Source organism: Narcine bancroftii, chromosome 7 (assembly GCF_036971445.1).
Source record: "Narcine bancroftii isolate sNarBan1 chromosome 7, sNarBan1.hap1, whole genome shotgun sequence".
Lineage (NCBI taxonomy): Eukaryota > Metazoa > Chordata > Chondrichthyes > Torpediniformes > Narcinidae > Narcine > Narcine bancroftii.
In genome coordinates, this window is record NC_091475.1 from 84932852 (window position 1) to 84952322 (window position 19471).

Below are 19471 nucleotides of genomic sequence, written 5' to 3' on the forward strand. Positions count from 1 at the left end.
TTTGGCCCTGAAAGTGAGGTTAATTATTTCAAGAACTTTATTATAATTATTTGGATAAAACAATATCCATTATAATTTACCATAACGTTGCAATCAGCAATCCTCTATAATATCACAAGCTCAGCATTCTACAGACATTTCACCCAAAAAAGGAGATTTTTAAAATTATTTGCTTTAAATCAGTTCTCCAAGCATGGATGTCTTCATTTACAGAACCCCCATTTGCTATGTTTAATAATTAATAGCACACATGTAACAGGTGTGCTCAACATTTTAATGGAAAGAGTTTTGCACGACACTGCATTAACATTGTGTACATTAGTCCTTATGAACATTTCTCGCATTCTACAACCGTTGTGTTTGTGGGGAAAAAAAATGAAACAAAATGGTGAAAGTTATTCAAGGATATAATCATCCTCAGAAAATACCTCAACATTAGTAAGCTTGTTTGTTTAAACTTGAATGAAGGCAGAAAGAACAGCAAAGTGTGCAAACATTTAGATCCCATTTAAAAAACAATTACCCCAGTACGATCCATTATCACTGAATCAATCGATTAGTTTCTCCAGTGTGCCTTTGCCAAGTCATCAGCCAGTCATTCCCCCTCCCACCACGCAGTTGTGTGAATGACCTTTAACAAAATCTGTTAGTCACTGGAAGTCGATCAGCTGCGGTGTTTATTCCTGATATAATGCACACAGAATTCCAACAGTAATTGAGGATTCAGAAAGAGAATCCCATTGCTTAATTTGTAGTGGGGTGGGGAGTCCTTTATTTAAGAGCATAGTGACTGCTGGGCCGTAAGGAATAAAGACTAACCAACAACCACCTTTTCATGGTCGTCAGTCTTAACCACTCATTCCCTCTCTTACCTCAACTGAGATTTCACATCTATGACATTTAAACAAGTTTCATTCTTCACCTCAACTTATCATTTTCCCACAATGCCCAGCCATGACCTTCTTCAATGGAAGAGAGGCTTGATGGTCTGAGAAACCTTATTCTAATACACACACATGCATCTTTGTTCAGATTCTAAAATCAAGTGCTGGTATTGATGAATCAGTTTTCCACCCCACAGTGAGATTTACACTTTAAATGGGTCTCCAAGTCAATGTCAAAACAATTCAACCCATCAATGCCCTCAGACATAGGGTTTCCAGAGCTAGAGTTAAATTTATAGCAGAAAAGTAGCTCAAGACTTGGAAAAATGTTGCTGCCCAGAAATGTTCTTACATACTCCTGCAGAAGAAAGGGTTAATTTATTGATGGCATTCCTCTCACACCAAGGCGATCGTTCACTTCTTGCTTGTCATGTTTTTTTTTTGACCACCATTATTTGTCAAAGTTGCTGGAACCGGCAATCCTGTGGCTTTTTTTCTCTGTGGTTCCCTCTTCCCTCTTCCTTCACCAACCAATAAACATCCTCTTCAACGTGATCTTTCCAGGAGATTCAAATGTGCACACAGTTTACCTGCCCCAATCCTTCCTCTCAAACACTAAAGTCTGTATGTGTAATCTATAGTGTTTTCTCATCTCAAAGCAAATGTGGAGACTTCCATCTTCTTCTAATCATTTTTATGGTCATCATTTGTTTTACATTAACAAAACTTTTTGTATCAAGACTTGATTTCCAGAACTATGGGTTAGTTAAGTACCATTGATCTTAAATTGTAAAAAAAGTGTCAGGCCCTCAGATCTTTCCGTTGTCCACCTCTTCATAGCATTGTAATCTTGCCCCACATGAACTTCCAAAACAAAGTATAACCTCTCTGTCAACTATGATCTAGTATTGCTCTTGAACTTTTCAATCACCATTTTGACCTTTAAAAGAGACCTCTTGAACCAACCAAATGGCCACTTGTCCTCATAACTGCGGACAACCAGAAGATGCTATTTGATACAGCCAATCTGAAGTGTTCGAGAAGCTTTACAACCGAAGTCCATGAAAAAAAATCAATTCAGGATCTTTTTACCCCCAAGCAAATTCCTTACTATTCCCCAGCCCCACTCCCAAGATTAAAAGAGTGTTGCAAACATGCAAGGTATATAGGGTGCACTGTCGCTTGCAATCAACTTTCTAAAGTTTCCTTCAAGGACCTTGGAGTGGGGCTATACAGTCAAGGCTGGTGTCCCTCCTTAATCATACAAGATGTATTAATTTTAATTATTAAACTTATTCCCACTTCTAGAGACACATTGTGCTCAATATGGGTTCCAATAGGTGAATGTTTTTTTTTAAAAAAAAGCCAAACAGTGAAATAGTTTGGGAAGAAATGATGAAGCTGAAGAGTTATGCAAAATTCCTACAGCTAGTGAATAAAATGAAAAAGACCAAGAACTCTGAAGCTGTGAACATACAAACTGAAAAACTAGCATGGAAGAAAGATGGATAGATGAATTATCAGAGATCAAAAAAGCAAGGTGAAGAACAAATAAAGCATTGAAATTGAGGTCCAGCTAATAAAAAAACAAACACAGATTCACATCGACCATGCCACAATTTGCACAAGTGAAAAGAACCATACAATCATTGATCACTTATAGTACACAAGAGGTATTTGGCCCATCTCGTCTGAACCAGTTCACTCTCAGAGCAACTCACTCATTTCATCCAGTTCCCTTCTCTGTAACCTTGCAAATTTCCCCCCACTGCACACTTAGGCAATTCCCTCGAAGTCCAGCACATCTGCAGGCTGTGCATTCCAGAATTCAACCACACAATGCATAGTTAAAAAAAAAAGTTACTCCTCATGTCACTGAATTCCTTTCCCCTTTATTTTCAACCTGTGACCTCTCTATTAAAAGGCATCCTCCCACTATCCAATGTATCCTGACCCTTCATATACTTCCATCAAATCCCCCTTCAGCCTGCACATCCTCATGAAACAGTCTCAATATTTCTTTGTAGTCTTTCATCCCAGGATCCTTGCCCATAGATAATGCTTAACCCTCTCTAATTTAATGTCTTTATGTGCTTCCCATAATTGGAGTCCAGAACATTATTTCATGAAGGTTCCTCATATCACCCCTGCTTTTATCTTCTGGCCTCTATTGATAAAGCCCAGAATTATGTTGGTAACCAATTACTTTCTCAACTTTCCCTGCATTACCTCCTCACCACCTTCCCCTCACTCTAGTTGCTGATCTCATTTGTCTCCCCCCCCCCCAACTTTTCTTCCCCTTATGTCTGCTTCCATCCATTATTCTCCTGCATTGTCTCCCAACTCCAGCCCTCTTATTCTCCAACCTGGCTCTATCTGCCCATCATCCTTCCTCTGCCCACCTATTGATCCCTCACTCTCGCTAATACTATCCATCTTCCTTTTCCTTTCTCAGTTATAAACCAGGGGTTGGATTCAAAACATTAACTGCCCATTTCCCTCTATTGATGGTGCCCGATACACAGAGTTCCTCCAGCTGTTTCTGTTGTATTTTCAATGATTTGTATGCCCATAACTCTAGGGGTGAAACACTAAAGTCTGCAGATGCTGTGATTGCAGTAAAACACAGAAATGCTGGATGAACTCAGCCAGTCTCACGGCATCCACAGGAGGTATAGTACCAGCATTTTAGGCTGGAGCCCTTCTTCAAGGAAGAAGCAAAGAAAAGGAAGGCATCGGAATAAAGACAATGCTGGCTGGGGGAGGAGTCCAGACCAACAAAAGGTGTTAATTGGATAGGATAAGAGGAGAGGGAAGAATTGATTTTGGGTGTGTGGTGGGGGAGCGAGCAAGAAGCGACAGGGGAAAGAAGCGAGGTGGGGCTTTAAATGAAATCACAGAAGTCAATGTTAATGCCATCAGGTTAAAAGTTGGGCAGACAGAAGACAAGGTGCAGTTTCTCCAATTTGTGGTTGGTCTCAGTCCAGCAATGCACGAGATCATGAGCACATGTCTGCAAGGGAACGGAATAGGGAATTGAAGTGGGTGGCTACTGGGATATCCACGTTATTGCTGCAGGCTGACCTGAGGTGATCAAAATAGTGATCTCCCAGTCTGCGTCCAGTCTCTTCGATGTAGAGGAGACCACAACAGGAGCACCAGGTGCAGTAGATGACCCCTGCAGATTCACAAGTGAAATGTGCTTCACTTGGAAGGACTGTTTGGGGTCCCGAAAGGTGGTGAGGGAGGAAATATGGGCACTAGTGGAACATCTTCTGCAGTTACAGGAGTAGGTGTCAAGCGGTTGATTGGTGGGGAGGGTGAAGTGGCCAAATCAGTCACAGAGGGAGCAGTTCCTGCAGAAAGCAAAGAGGGGAATACGTGTCTAGTGGGTGGATCTCTTGCTTCCTCTGCTACTTTGTTACAACAGTATTAATCATCCTGCATTAACTCTCCTCATTCCTTCTACCAAAATGTATCACTTGACATTTCTGCCACACATCTGCTCATTACACCAGCCTATTCGTACCTTGCTGTAATTTATCACTCTTCTTCACAGGTCTGTAAGTTTTGTATCTACATAAACAGACATTGTAGCTTGCATCTCCAAACCCAGATCATTGATATAATGATCAACAAAAGTAACAGCCCTAACTCCAATGCTTGAAAATGATAATTTGCCTTCCTCTAGTTCAAGAGGCAACCATTCACCACGTCACTCTATTATCTTCAACTTTGCATACATCTTCATGAGTGAACATAATGCTTCCAAAGTGAAGGTGGCAGAGGAATTTGTTTGGATAAATTAAAAGCACAGTTATAAGAAGGGTTAACTAAGTCACAAGAACCAAATGGGAAGCATCCTAGGATTTTGAGGGTATTATGGGCGGGTGGGGGGGGGGGAATGTATGTGGATGCGCTGACTATCATTTTCCAAAAGCTCTCGAGATACAGAAGATGAATTGACAGAACAATGATAAATAGAAAGTTGTATTTTTTGTTCCAAAAAGGAAGTATGGATGTCTGGCAGACCTGAGGTCTATATACTCTATATACTCATTTAATTGTTCAATTTTTTTGAACCAATAGAGCAGTCAACTTTTACACGGGTCCAACTTTTGACCTCGATAGGTTCCTGCTTCGTTCAGGGCATCAGCACCTCAGATGGGTGTGCAGCCGGGGCGAGGATCCATGGGCGGGAGCTCAGTTGGGTGGGCAGGGTGGCGTCATAGGCTTTTCAGAATCAAAATTTATTGTCAAGAGCAAGTCATGAAATTCAGTGTTTTGCAGCAGCATCAAACACCAGATTTTTAGGCCAAAAAAGTGGGGGGGGGGGGTTACTATTACATGGGATTGACAATTACATGAGTACATACGGTAAATATAACCTCTATGGTGGGAATATTATTTTGCAAGATTATTCTAGGATGGGGGACAAATAGTCACCTTGAAGAAATCTGATCAATCAAGGCAAGCAATCATCACTCAGGCCACGTGTTTACCCAATGTGATGAAATTATTTGGCGAGATAACAGAAACTGTTGTTCATGATCTAATTATTTCTATTTAAGTGTCTCACTATTTCTTCCTTGAAATTAGCTTCAAGCATTTTTCTGACTACAGATATTAAATCAATTGGTTTATTTTACACTGTGTACAGTTATTTTTTTGGCACTACCAATTAGTGGTAATTCTGCCACACCCACAGGAAAAGGGAATCTCAGGGTTGTATGTGATGTCATGCATGTTCTCTGACAATAAATCTTAATTGTTACTGGCCCTTTACTTGCATCCTTTGTTTTTAAAAAAAAGTGGAGAGATATTTGATGTCTTTCAACCAGTTTGGACCTGACCAGAGAATTTTGGTAAAATATCAAAATACCTCTACTCTAACTTCTGTTATTCCTCTTATTCGCTTGTGATGCATTACACCAGGACCAGAGAACTTTTCAACCTTTAGTCCCATTAACATTGCTCAGCACTGCCACTTTAGTGAAAATAATTATGTTGAGGTCCTCACCTCCCATCAGATCCTTAACATCTCCTTAATTGCCTCAGTCTTCCCTGTCCATGGAATATTTTGGATTCCTCACACATTCTCTTTGCTCTTTACGTTATTGTTCATAGCCTGGTTCTCACTGCCTTCCTTGCATCTCAACAAAAACATATGGGAGAAAATAAATTAAGTGCTTCAGACATGCAGTGATTTATATGCACCCAGCAGGGTGATGCAGGAAGAACTAGTAAATAACCTGTGGACAGGATTGCTTGCATGTCAAGATGGGAAGAACTCTTTTGAGTGACTAGGAGGGTCAGCTGCCCACAGAGTTACAGAGAAGTAAAAGCTGATGGTTAAAACTGTGCAACAGCAGAGAACAAAAGCACAGTGTTCAATGCATTGTATTTTGAAATTAATTATACAGTAAAAATCCTTGGTAACCAGCACCAACCTTACCCTCTTCTATCTTGACCTTGTAACTTCCAGCCGTAGATAGTCTACAACTTGTGTACCTAGTAGCTCCTCTTGACCCACAAAGGATAGGTGAGAGGGCCGGCACCTTCAATGTCCATCATTATTTTCCTCCTCCACCACCCACCCCTTGCAAACAAAAACCATCCCTATCTCCCTCTTTCTGATTGCAGTCCTGAACTCATTGGCTAATTAACACCTCTCTGGGCCAGAAGCTTCAGCCAAGTACTTTGTAATGAACATACGTTTTGAAGTTAAAAAACTAAGGACATGCAAGTGAATAATTAAAAACTAAATCATAAACAGAATATAGAAAGACTTGCATTAATCTTGAAACAATTAAAATTGATGTCTTCTCTCAACAAGACAGCTATGTTTGCAACAGTTAAAATGAACTTGGAATTCAATGCTGTTGCTAAGATTTCCGTTAATTATTAATGATCTTCATGATCTAGATAAAGTGCTAAAATCTTAGAGGTACAATTATAGATTGTGTTAACACTGAATTATGCTATTGTAGCAGCCCACGGCCATCGTCGCAGGCCAACACAGAAGATGCCGCTTGAACACAGCAATTGAGCGGGCTTCAAGAGGTGTCAGTGGCCTGTTGCCAGAGGCCACTGCAAAATGGGCTCTCCCAGCCAATTGAAGGATCACAAGAGGGACAACTGGCGTCCAGGATGGCACAAACCACATCTGTCGACAATGCTGCACCAAAACCAGCCAATCACCGATAGCGGGTCGTGAGGACACCAATCAGAGCCTGAAGGGACATGAGTCATGCCATCGTTCACATGGCAGCCAGGGCCAAAGTGGAAGACCAACCTTCAATCAATGCAATATCACTGAAGCTGCCGAGCTTCTGGCCGTGGCAGCCACGGTGTGATGCCAGCAAACCAAGGCACAGTTCGCTATTTGCTGAATCTGCGCCGACTGACCACCCAACCGACAGACCCCACTGGTGAGCCATACTGTTTTTAAAATCACCAATGCTGAGATTCAGAGGCCCATCCATACCACTCTCCCTGTGCATTCCAGGGAAATGCCAGAGCTGTCAAACATCAAAACCTACTTCACATATGAGATTCCTTATCGGGCCGCCAGTTCCTAATCAACATTGTGGCTGAAGTCAGTGTCCTTCTCCTCCGATGCCCACAGCCAAAAGATGGGCTGCCAATAACTCAAACATACACACCTTCGGCACCCACACCATTCCCCTTCATTTCAGCAACTGCCATTTTACCTGGAGGTTCACTTTGGCATCCGTTTGACAGCCATTCCTAGGGACTGACCTCCTCCAAGCCAACTCTCCACTGGTGGACATTAAGGGATGGAGGCTGGTCCACTCAGACTTTCCAGTCCCTTTCACTCGCTGGCATTAGGCTCACGGCCTCGCACCTACATTCTGTGACTGTTGCTGACAATGCATTTGCACGCATTATTGCTGAATTTCCTTCCATTACAACACAGCATTTCACCTCTACAACACCCAAACATGGAATGTGGCACCAGATCCTCACTATGGGACTTCCCCTCCATGCCAGGGCGTGTCGCCTGCCACCTGAGAAACATAACCTGGCAAGGGAGGAATTTCGTAAAATGGAGGAGTTTGATATTGTACAACAATCTGACAGTCCATGGGCCTCACCGCTCCACATAGTGCCAAAAGCATCTGGAGGGTGGAGGCCATGTGGAGACTACCGACACCTCAATGATGTCACCATGACCACAGGAATCTGGTCCCCTGCTAACTTTCAGGCGGCCTGAATATTCTCAAAAGTTGACTTAATCTGGGGCTATCATCAAATCTCAATCCACCCGGATGATATCCCCAAGACCGCCATTATCACCCCCTTTAGACTTTGAGTTCCTCCAGATGCCTTTTGGATTACAAAATGCAGCTCAAACCTTCCAGAGGTTAATGGATGCAGTCAGCTGGGATCTCAAATTTGTTTTCCATCCATCTTGATGATATTCTGATAGCTAGCCGTGACCATGCTACTCACTTAAGACTTTTGTGCACTGCTCTGAGTGAGTATGGGTTGACCATTAACTTGGCCATGAGACTATTGACTTCTTCGAGCACTGGATTAATAAAGATGGGGCCAGGCCACTGTCCAATAAGACAAAGGCCATTCAGTCATTTGCCAGGCCAAATACTGTCAAGGCCTACAAAAAATTGCCAGTATGATTAATTTTTTACCACCAATTCATTACCGGCAGCAGCTCACATCATGAGGCTATTATTGTCCCTCATTTCCAGTCACAAGAACAACATTATATGGATGAATGTGGCAGCTGAGGCTTTCCAATCTGCTAAAGATGCTCTGGTCACCACAATGCTACAAGAGCACCCTAGGCCTGACTCCTCAACATCCCTCTCAGTGGATGCCTCTGATACAGCAGTCAGGGATGTGCTTAAGCAGCAGTGTATGGGCAATGACAGCCACCGGAACTGAAATACAGTGCATTCAACCGCAAACTGTTGGCTCTGTAGCTGGCTGTGAGACATTTTCAATATTTCCTAGAGGGCAGGAAATTCCAGATCTTCACTGACCATAAACCACTCATCTTTGCTTTCAGCAAAGCTTCAGATCCATGGTCAGCCAAGCAACAGACACATTTCTTATATTTTAAAGATCTCCACCAACATTAGTCACATTGTGGGAAAATCCAATGTGGCGGCTGAAGCATTGTCCTGTCCTGCCATTTCCGCCATACATGCTCCCACCACAGGCATTGTCTACATGGCCCTGGCGAAAGCACAACAAGTGGATCCCAACATCCCTGCTTTTTGGACTGCAGTAAACCAGCCTGCAGCTGGAGGATGACCCAATCAGTCCAGGTGAAATAATTTTTGTTTCACAGCTACCGGTAAGCCACGCCCAATCATCCCGGCCAACTGGAAAAGAGACACTTTCCACATGATCCACAATCTGGCACGCTCCTCCATTAGGGCCACTGTCAAAATGGTAGATGACTGATTCATCTGGCATGGCCTCTGTAAAGAGGTCAGTCAGCAGGCAAGGACTCACATACAATGTCAGTCTGCCAAGATTGCTCTCCAGACTTTTGAACCACCACACCAAAGGTTCAGACACATAAACGTGGACATTGGGCCATTACCAGTGTCATGGGGTGCCCAATACCTGCTCACTATTGTAGACTGTTCAACCAGGTGACCAGAAGCAGTCCCATTACATGAGGTATCCACCAAGACATGCTAGGGCCCTGTTAAACAACTTGGTGGCATGCTTTGGGGTCCCAAAACATCTCACCTTTGCTAGAGGAGCCCAATTTACTTTCAGTCTATGGGCAGCCTTGGTCAATACCCTGTGAACCCAACTCCACCAGACAACGGCATGTCTCCCACAAACCAACGGATTGGTGGAGAGGTTCCATACGCATCTCAAAATCAGCCCGCACGGCCAGACTCTCAGAACCCAAACGGACAGAAAAATTGCCATTGGTCCTCCTGCACATTCGAAATATTTTATTTAGAAATTTTAAAATCACAAATATAATTATCAATTAATAATAAATTATATAAAAAACAATACATGTTTTATATATATCCCTAACCCCTCCCTCCCTCCCCCCCCACCACCATACTACCCCTACCCTAAAGGGAAAGGAAGAAAAGGAGATAGCCAAAAATACATACACAACTACAAATCAACTGTGGAGCTGAAAATCGGCATCAGGATGAGTTATTGAGAGTTCCAAATCTTCAAACCAACATACTATAAATATGGGCTCCATATTTAAAAAAAATATATTTATTGTGTAACCTACAAGTTTTTTTTTCAAGTGGAATACAAAATTGTAACTCTGTATACCACCTTTGCATTCCTAAATCTATATCTGATTTCCAAGTAATGGCTACACACTTCCTAGAAATAGATAAAGATAATAGTATCAATTTGATACATAGTTAATTTATGACTAATCATTTTAATATTTCCCAATAAAAATAACATTGGAACAAGTAGGAGTTTTACCTTGAATATTTTTTCAAACATATTTTCACCTGTATTCAAAAAGATTTAAAGTTACTAGTACATTGCCAAGTAGAATAAAAAAATAAACCTCACTCTCGACCACATCCAAAACACAAATCCGATAATGTTTAATTAAGTCTTTAATTTTTGGCGAGTTAAATATAATTGATGTGAAAACTGTACCAATCTACACATTACATTAATAATTTTTATCATATTATCTTTACATAACAGTTTCCAATTATTCTCATCTATCTTCCTATCCAAGTCAGTTTCCCTTCTCAATCTTAATTTATGAATACCTAACTTGGGTGCTTTTCTTTGAAGTAATTTATATATTTCTGAGATTAATTTATTTACATTCCCCCTTAATAATCAATATTTCTAATTCACTCTTTCTAGGTAATCTTAAATTTTGACATAACTTAGCAATTAAAAAAAGCCTCAATATGGTAGTTACAAAAAAAGGTATTACTCAGAACATTAAACGTTTCCTTCATTTGTTGAAAGGTAATAAATTTGCCAGCTTCAAAACAATCTTCCATTGTTTTAATCCCCATTTGATTCCAAATCTTCAAAAATTGATTATTGATAGTAAAAGGGAAAAAGTTTATTTTGATATAAAGGAACTTTATGTGAAATCAAACCTTTCTCACCTCTCTCAATCTATTTTACTCCATAGTTCAATTAAATGTTTCAATATAGGTGCATCCTTAGTACCTGTTAATATTTTTGAATTCCATTTATAAATAAATTCTTACATATATTTTTCATCTATTTTACTTAATTCTATTTTAGCCCAAGTTGAAGATTTGTCTAAATTAAACATTCCATTAATGAACTTCATTTGAGCAGTTTTATATTTGTTCTCAAAATGTGGAAGTTGTAAACCACGTAATTTATTCTTCCAAGTTAACTTTTCTAAACAAACACTAGCCATCTTCTCTTTCCATAAATATTTACTAATGATTGAATTTAAATCCTTTAAAATTTTTTCTCGTGGATATCATAAGGAATAGAGTGAAAAAGATGTTTAATCCTTGGAAAAACATTCATTTTAATACAATTTACACTACCCATTTGTGTTATAGGGAAATCATTCCATCTATTTAAGCTATCTTTAATTTTATTAAAAAATGGTAAATAATTCAACTAGTATAAATTATCCAAATTTTTTATCAATTTTAATCCCTAAATATTTAATTCCATTATCTGACTATCTAAATTTGGCAAGTTTGTTTACATTGATTATAATCCCCTCAACCAATAGCATAATTTCACTCTTAACCCAATTAATTTTATAAGATGATATTTTATCATATTCTTTCAATTGCATAGAGAGTGAACACAAATAATTCATGGGATCTTTTATATAAATCAAAACATCAAACAAATTAATCTTAAATTCATCTTGTCTTTTTATTTGCACTAAAGGTTTGATTGCTAAAACAAATAAAGCTCGAGTTAATGGAAATCCTTGTCTAGTTGATCTAGTTAATGCAAAAGCAGAAGAAACTCGCCCATTAGTCAAAATTTTAGTAGAGAGATTTTTTAATATAAAATTTTAATCCAATTAACAAACACTGATCCAAATTTTTCTAAGACATTAAACAAATAACTCCATTCTAATATATCAAAATCTTTTTCAGCATCTAAAGACAAAACCAATGCAGAATCTAATTTCTTCTGAGACATGTGTATTAAAATAATTAATTGTCTGCAGAGTGCCATTTTTTTTTAAAACAAAAATAGAATGATCTGTATGAATTAAATTCAGTATATATTTAGTCAATTTATTCACTAAAACTTTAGCTATAATTTTATAATCAATATTTAATAACGATATTGGTCTACAAGAATCAGTTTGTAATAAATCTCTAATATTTTTACGTATTCAGTTATAATTGTGTTTGAAAAAGAATGGTTTCCATTGCTTGCTTCATTGTCTCCATGAAGTGAGCTATTATAAAATATTTAAATTTCGCATAAAATTCCAAGGGAAAACTATCCTACCCTAGAGATTTACCACTTCGTAAAGAATTAGGAGCATTAATAATTTCTTTAACTGTAATCGGGAAATCTAAATCTTTCCAATCATGACTATTTAAAGAAGAAAGATGAATTTCAGATAGAAAGTTATTAGCTTCATCATTATTAGACTGAGATGTATACAAGTCTTTAAAAGAATCATTTATAGCTTAAGGTTCAAGTAATTTTTGAAATTCTTTCAATAGCATTAATAGTCCTTGAAGTCTGTTCCATTTTCAATTGCCAAGCCAAAACCTTGAGCACTCTTTCCCTCAATTCATAATACTTCTGTCTAGCTTTCTCAATCAATTTCTGTTCTACAAGTTTGTATCGAATAATATAATTTCTTATTTATTAAATCTCTCATTTCAAATATTTTTCTGCAAAACTTTTTCTAAAATCTCTTATTTTTCCAATTTATCTCCTCCTTTAAGATAATCCTTTTTTAATTGAAAAACATTATTTGATCTCTTAAAATAAGCTTTTAAAGCATCCCAGAAAACAAATTTATTATCAAATGAATCAGTATTAATACCTAAATATTCCTGAATTTGTTCTCTTATATAGTTACAAAAATCAATATTTCTCAGTAATGAAGGATTAAACCTCATCTAAAAATTGATTTTTTTTTTCCTGAAACTACACATGAAATCAAAAGAGGTGAATGATCTCAAAAAAAAACCCTAGCCTAAAATTCTGCATATGTAATTGCAGATTATGTAATTGAGCTGAAGTTAAAAAAAAAATCCATTCTTGAATAAGAATCACATCTGTAGGAATAAAATGAATAATTCTTTTCTTTCGAATTTAATTTTCTACAAATATCAACTAAATTCAAATCCTTCAAATTTATTTATTTTTTTTAAGCAGTTTTGTTCCAGCTACTGATTTTTGTGACTTATCCAATAATGGATCTAAACAGCAATTAAAATTCCCACTAATTATCAAATTTTCATTTGCTTCAACAAGAGAAAAAAGATGAATAAATTTTTCATCATCCACATTAGGTGCCTAAATATTCAAAAGCATCCACATTGCAGAATAAATTTGACAATTTACTAACAAATCTCCCAGCAGAATCTGTAACAAAAGATTGTAATTTAAATGGCCTTAATAAAATAGCAACTCCTTTTGCCTTAGGATTAAATGAAGCAGCTATAACTTGACCCAACTATTCTCTTTTTAATTTTTTTATGTACTTTTTCAGTTAAATGCATCTCTTGTAAGAAAGCAATATCAACTCTCAAGTGTTGAGCTAAAAATTCTCTTAATTGGGTTATTAAGGCCATTCACATAAATGTTACAAAATTTAAACTATCTGCCACTATATCTCAAATTTTAAAAATATGCAACTCTTGCCATCTATCCCAGTCCCACAGAAATTTTCAAAAATAAATGACATCTCCAGAGAAAATGAAAGAAACCACTAAAAATAAAGTACTGATCTATATAAAAAACAGTTCCATTCTCCTCTATTATATGAGAAGTAGCTCTCACCACTAAGTGGTGCGCGGCTTGAGAAAATTCAAACTTCACTTCCTCCATGCCTTGTGTGAACTGGGGCTCTTCTCCATGATATAATGTTCCTGCTCCCTCCAGTTCTTCCTCTTCTTCACTTGTTGATGGAATTAGTCATGATTGTTTACGAGCCATTTGCTTAGCCATAGCAGACTATGGCTAAGTAGCAATGTTAGCAGAAACAGGCTTAGCTGGCTCAGTTACTCTATGTAAAGATAACAAATTAGTTGTACAGACATGAAAAGTTTTGCTCATGCACATTTGTTCTTGCAAAGTTTGGAGTTCAACAATCCTCTTCTGAACTCCAGCGCCATCTTTGCCAGCTCACCGGAAAAGTGGTGCTGGAGTTGCATTAATTTTGGCCATTGATACTCGAGTCGATCTTGGAGGAAGAGGAGGCAAGTTCAAAGGCTCTATTGTTAAGGTAGACCCCATTTCTTCAATCATACTGACCTCTTCAATAGTCATTTTCTTTTGCAGTTTGAGCCTTTGATTTCTTTGTAGCCATTGTAGCTAAGTTCAAATCAAGTCTCAATATCATATATATATTTTTTTTTAAAAAAGATTTTTCAATTTGCGTTTTAATTAAATCTGCCGGGAGAGGCACATTTCCAAATCTCCAAAGTACGCCATCACGCCTCACCACCAAACCACCCCCCCCCCCCCAATCCAGGAGGAAGATTTCAAGATGGAGTAAGGCATGCCCTTAGTCATCCTGGGTGAATTCTTGGTGATTACCCTGGAAGACCCACCAAATATGGTCCTAGCCAGATTGCACAAAAGCTTGCCACAACACTTCCCAAAGTGCATGGCCATCCCCGAACCATAGTCCCCAAAGAATTGTAAATACATTTTTATGAGGCACTGTGCTCACCGGCCACTGCTCCAAAGACAATATGAGGGGCCATATCACATCCTCCATCACAAGGGGTCCATCTACGTTCTGGACATCAGTGGCAGGGAAGCGACTTTCATGATTGATCAGCTCAAACCAGCACATTTGGACAGCAGTCAACCAATTACATTCCAAATCCCTCACAACAGGGGCAGGGCTTCCAAAGTTACTAATCCTCTCTGATCACATGATTGGGGGTAGGTCATATAGCAGCTATTAGAACACAGTGATCGAGCGGGCTGGATGAGGCGTCAGCAGCCTGTTCCCATAGGCCACTGCAAAATGGTCTCTGCCAGTCAATCGACAGATCACAAAAGGGCCAATTGGCACCCAGGGCAGCACAAACCACACCCATCAACGACACTGCTGCAAAAAATGGGCCGATTCAGCCAATTGCTGACGGCGGGCTGTGAGGACACCAATCAGAGCCTGAAGGGACATGGGTCACACCCATTGGTCACATGGCAGCCAGGGTCTGCCTGACTATATAAAAGAGAACAGCCAGTTCATTAAATCAGTGTCAACTGCACCTCGAGGCAAGCTACACTATACTGATTTAAGGCCATGATTTAACATTAATACACAATCCTAATTATATGTTTTTCTAAAAACATCAGGTGTATCAGTGGTAATACTGGGCATGCTTAATGCAGGTAAAAACTTTAACTGGGATCTGCCATGCACATGAACATTTGGCAGCTTTCACATCAAGCCTCACCATTTGCTTGGAATACATTTGTAACGAGTCATACTGAACTGGTACCAGAAATTAGCAGCCACCTCCAGCATACCAGAAACATTTAACAGCACACTCATAACTCCAATAGCTTCTTAATTATGCATTTTTTTAATGGACATGTTTCAAACTACTTGAACATTCTAATGAGCATCTTAATATTAAAATCCCACAAGCAACAATGATTATTATTTTTTTAAATCTGGAAATTTTGATGTTCAGTCTCCTATTTGATATAGAATAGTTCACTTATTTCCAGAGCCTATCATCTTCAGCATGCAAATTAATAATCCTTTACAACAATTAAAATAACATGAAAACATTTACACAGCAGTTCTATGATATCCTAAAATGCTTTACAGTTACTACTTTGGTGACACTTACATTACAAAAATTGCAATCAAGTTGCAGACAAAGAGCAAAATCCCAAAAACTAGATTATCTGCTTCCATTCATTAATTGTTGAGAACTATCCCTATCTTTTACCCTATGTGGAGGAAATAAATATACATATTCCGCTGGAGGTCAAATGAAGTTGAACAAATTCTAAGCAGCCAGACAGTTGTTCAAATATTTTCCAAAACAGATCAAAATATCTGAAATAGAAAGCACTATTGGGCAATGGCCTGACACAGATATAACGTGGGGGAGGGGAGAGAGAAAGAGCGGACAGGGTGTTGGGTGCTCATAGTCATGAGGAAAACATTCAACAAGCACACTGTCGTTGAAGAAACCAACGCCACATTCCCCCTCCATCTGAAGAAGTTCCACATCACACCAAATATATCTTAGCAATTTTTGCCACCCACCAATGAAAAAAAAATCAACTGACCAATGGAAACTTTGATCAATGCATGAAGAATAACCATGCAATGAATTTTTTTCTCCATCAACTCTTTAAAAAGTTCCAAAGTTTGGTATTGCCCACACATTTAAGAGTTCTCTGATTATAGATCTTCCAGCTGTCATTGGCATATTTTCAGTACAGTGGCTCAGGGAGAATTTCTAAGAGCTGGGAAGTTTTTTTTTCTGGGCTCAATGACTCGCTGTGTGGGCGAGGAGGCAGTCAAATGCTTTAACACTGTACAGCAAGTGCAAAACCAGCTGGAGTGCTCAACACGCTCAGCCAACAACCAAAAAAGATCAGAAATATAAATCCCTAGCCTTAGTCTGGTGCATACTCCACATTGTACAGTCGGAGGGAGGGTCAGAGAATGTGTTATTCTTCGCACCGTGAAGCACGTGGGGACACACTCACGGCCCGAGACTCGCATGTTGAACACTCAGTCCAGAACCTGGAGCGCAACATGTTGGCCCGGGATCTGCACCTTGGGGACCAATGCAAGTGGTGCGATCTTTCCATCTGATATTAAACGCGAGGACCTTGCTGCACTCTCTCTCCCACCCATAGTACCAATTCGGGTTTTTTTTAATGTTTTCAATGTCCTGGCCAATATTTGTCCGCCCATAAACATATTCATTAGAACTGCTTTGAGACTGACGTGTGCAAACCTGCTGCGATGCAATGTAAAGCTGTCCTCACTGAATGGAAATGCTTTGTACATTCTCAAAGGGCCACTCAAGTCGTTGTGAAAGTACAGTACTTTCTTTTTAAATAAACCTTTCATTTTAACCTACCTCAACAGTACTAGCTTATGCAGGAGCCACTCAACCTGCGATCAGTGTCCTCAAAATTAAATTTGTATCCCTTCTTTCCCCCCCCCCCCCCCCGCTAAAAATACATCAACTCTTACCCGCTGCTTCCAGAAAGTGGACCAAGCTTTTAAAGTCAAGACACACGAGCATGCTACCCTCGCACGGTCCTGCTCGAAGCGCTCCACCCTGTCGAACGACCAAGTGGATGAGCCCAGGATCATCCAGGCAGATCCCCAGCGGCAGGTCTTCACAGATCGCCCACCTACTCATCTCTGGACTGCTTCGCTGCATTCAGCCACGGTACCCTTCGCAACGCCAAGGGGCCGGGGAATTCTCCACCCGCTTCCTTTCCCCCTTCAAGTAGGTGGAAAGTTAAACGGGGTGGGGTAAAGGAGAGATGAAGCAACACTTCCTGGATCCAAACTTTTTTGCAAACCCTAACAGACAAGCATTCTCGAGTGAGGCGACGAAAATAAAACGATGAAATGTCACCTCCTTCGATGCCCCCCCCCCAACAAATTAGTGCAATGTAATAAAGTGCAAAGTTAAATAACTAATTGAAAAGTTGTGGGAGAGGAGAGGCAGCCAAAATATTGGGAAAAAAAAGTTGGCAACAAACTTTTTTTCTTAAAAAAAACGCTACAAAGTATTTACAAAGTAAATCATAAGATTGGCTACAAGGTCATTATTATCGAATTGACTATTATGCATTGATAGACAGTGGCGACAAACGATTAACAAAGGATGGCTACAAAGTTACGTGACTGATTAGAAAGTAGGCTGGGGCATTTCTCTGTAGAGACTATTATGAAGTATGCCCAATCCTGCACTCTGGAGCCGTACCTGGGCCAGCTCATCGGCCGCCAACATCCCCGCCGCAGGACTCTTGATGCGCCCGAACATCACTGTCTGCTCCGCCGAGTTCAGGCTCACCGGCTTGAGCTGCGTGAAGACAGGCTCGTCGGCGCTCCCGCTGCCGCCGCCCAGACTGCCTTTCAGGACGCTGCTGGTCATTGGGCTCCGCACGGCAGAGGAGGCTTTCATTGAACAGCCGGACACACCTCTGCCGGGACCAGGCACTCTCAGTGCCCCCAACAAAAGCCGAATCTCCCAAACATTCCCGCACTTTGCTTCTTTTCGCCCTCCCTCCCACTAGGTGCCTGGTCGGTTATAACTGACATCCGGATTCTCCAATCGGAAGCTGCTCCCTTCTGATGAATGGCTGCACTGACCAATCAACGCAGGATGTGGGTTGGAGTAGGGAGAGATCAGTATCAAATTTAATTATTGACAATATGACACCGAATTCCATTGAACCTGGCATTCGTGTACCTGTTTCTGAAATTGCGCCCCTCCCCACCTTAGCTCTTACAAAAGTTCTTGTGATAAGATAGTCATGTTTTTGCATTGTATTTCTATAGAATCTTTCTCGTCCCTCACCAACTCAATAAAGTGGGTTTTTTTTAAATCATGTACTCAGAACGATGTACAGGTTCTGTCCACGATGTCTACGCCAAGCACGATGCCAGTTTAAACTTCATGTGATCGATATCCCTCCATTCCCCGCCTGCTTCTCTCTGTCTAAATGCCTGTTACACGTCGCGATCCTCTCTGCTTCCACCATTTCCATTGGCAGCATGTGCCAGGCACCAACCACTCTGGGCGAAACAGCTTACTTCATAAATCTCCTGTAAATTTTCACCCTCTCACCTTAAAACTATTCGGTCTACTATTTCTTATTTCCACCCAGCAAAAAAGATTCTATTCCTCCCATAATTTTATGAACCCCATGTCAGGTCATGCTCCAAAGAAAACAATCCAAGTTTGCCCATCGATTACCATCGATTTTTCAAGTCCCCCTGGACACGGAGGGTAACTTGCACTGTTTTGAGGCCAATGTGGGAAACACCAACTCACCTACGAATGATGGGAGAGGGAGTACCTGAAGGGGATGGGTAGTGTGTGAGATGAGCTGCCCATTCCACCATTTACACAGCGTTTCCAGGGTTGTGGTTACAAATCAATCAGTGTTATGGCTCTTGGACATATATCCAAAAGCATACAGCAGATGCTGGGCATCTGAAAGAAAAACAGAACATGTTGGACCTACATATTAGGTCACACAGCAACTGTGGAGAGAAAAATCTTAACTTTATAGTTGGTGACTTTTCATCAAAAGTGGGTGATGAGGGGAAGGGTTAAAAGGGTGACAGCCCTGCATGGGTGGTGGTATTAAACTGTGATTTACAATAGGGAACAAATACATAACAAGAGGCATGCACA

General features: G+C 40.0%; 1 protein-coding gene across 3 annotated transcripts in view; it reads right to left on the minus strand.

Annotated features, from left to right (window-relative positions):
• LOC138739897 (Krueppel-like factor 5) overlaps window positions 1-18325 on the minus strand; it is a 64930-nt gene extending 46605 nt beyond the window's left edge. Inside the window, exon 1 of one of the 3 annotated variants that reach the window (XM_069892405.1) lies at window positions 18122-18325. In XM_069892405.1, coding sequence (XP_069748506.1) covers window positions 18122-18232 — 111 coding nt within the window. In that variant the 5' untranslated portion in view covers window positions 18233-18325. Of the gene's footprint in view, window positions 1-17286; window positions 17581-18031 lie in introns of those variants that run through there. The other 2 variants (XM_069892403.1, XM_069892404.1) reach the window with 2 other exon arrangements.
• Between the last annotated feature and the right edge of the window lie 1146 nt (window positions 18326-19471).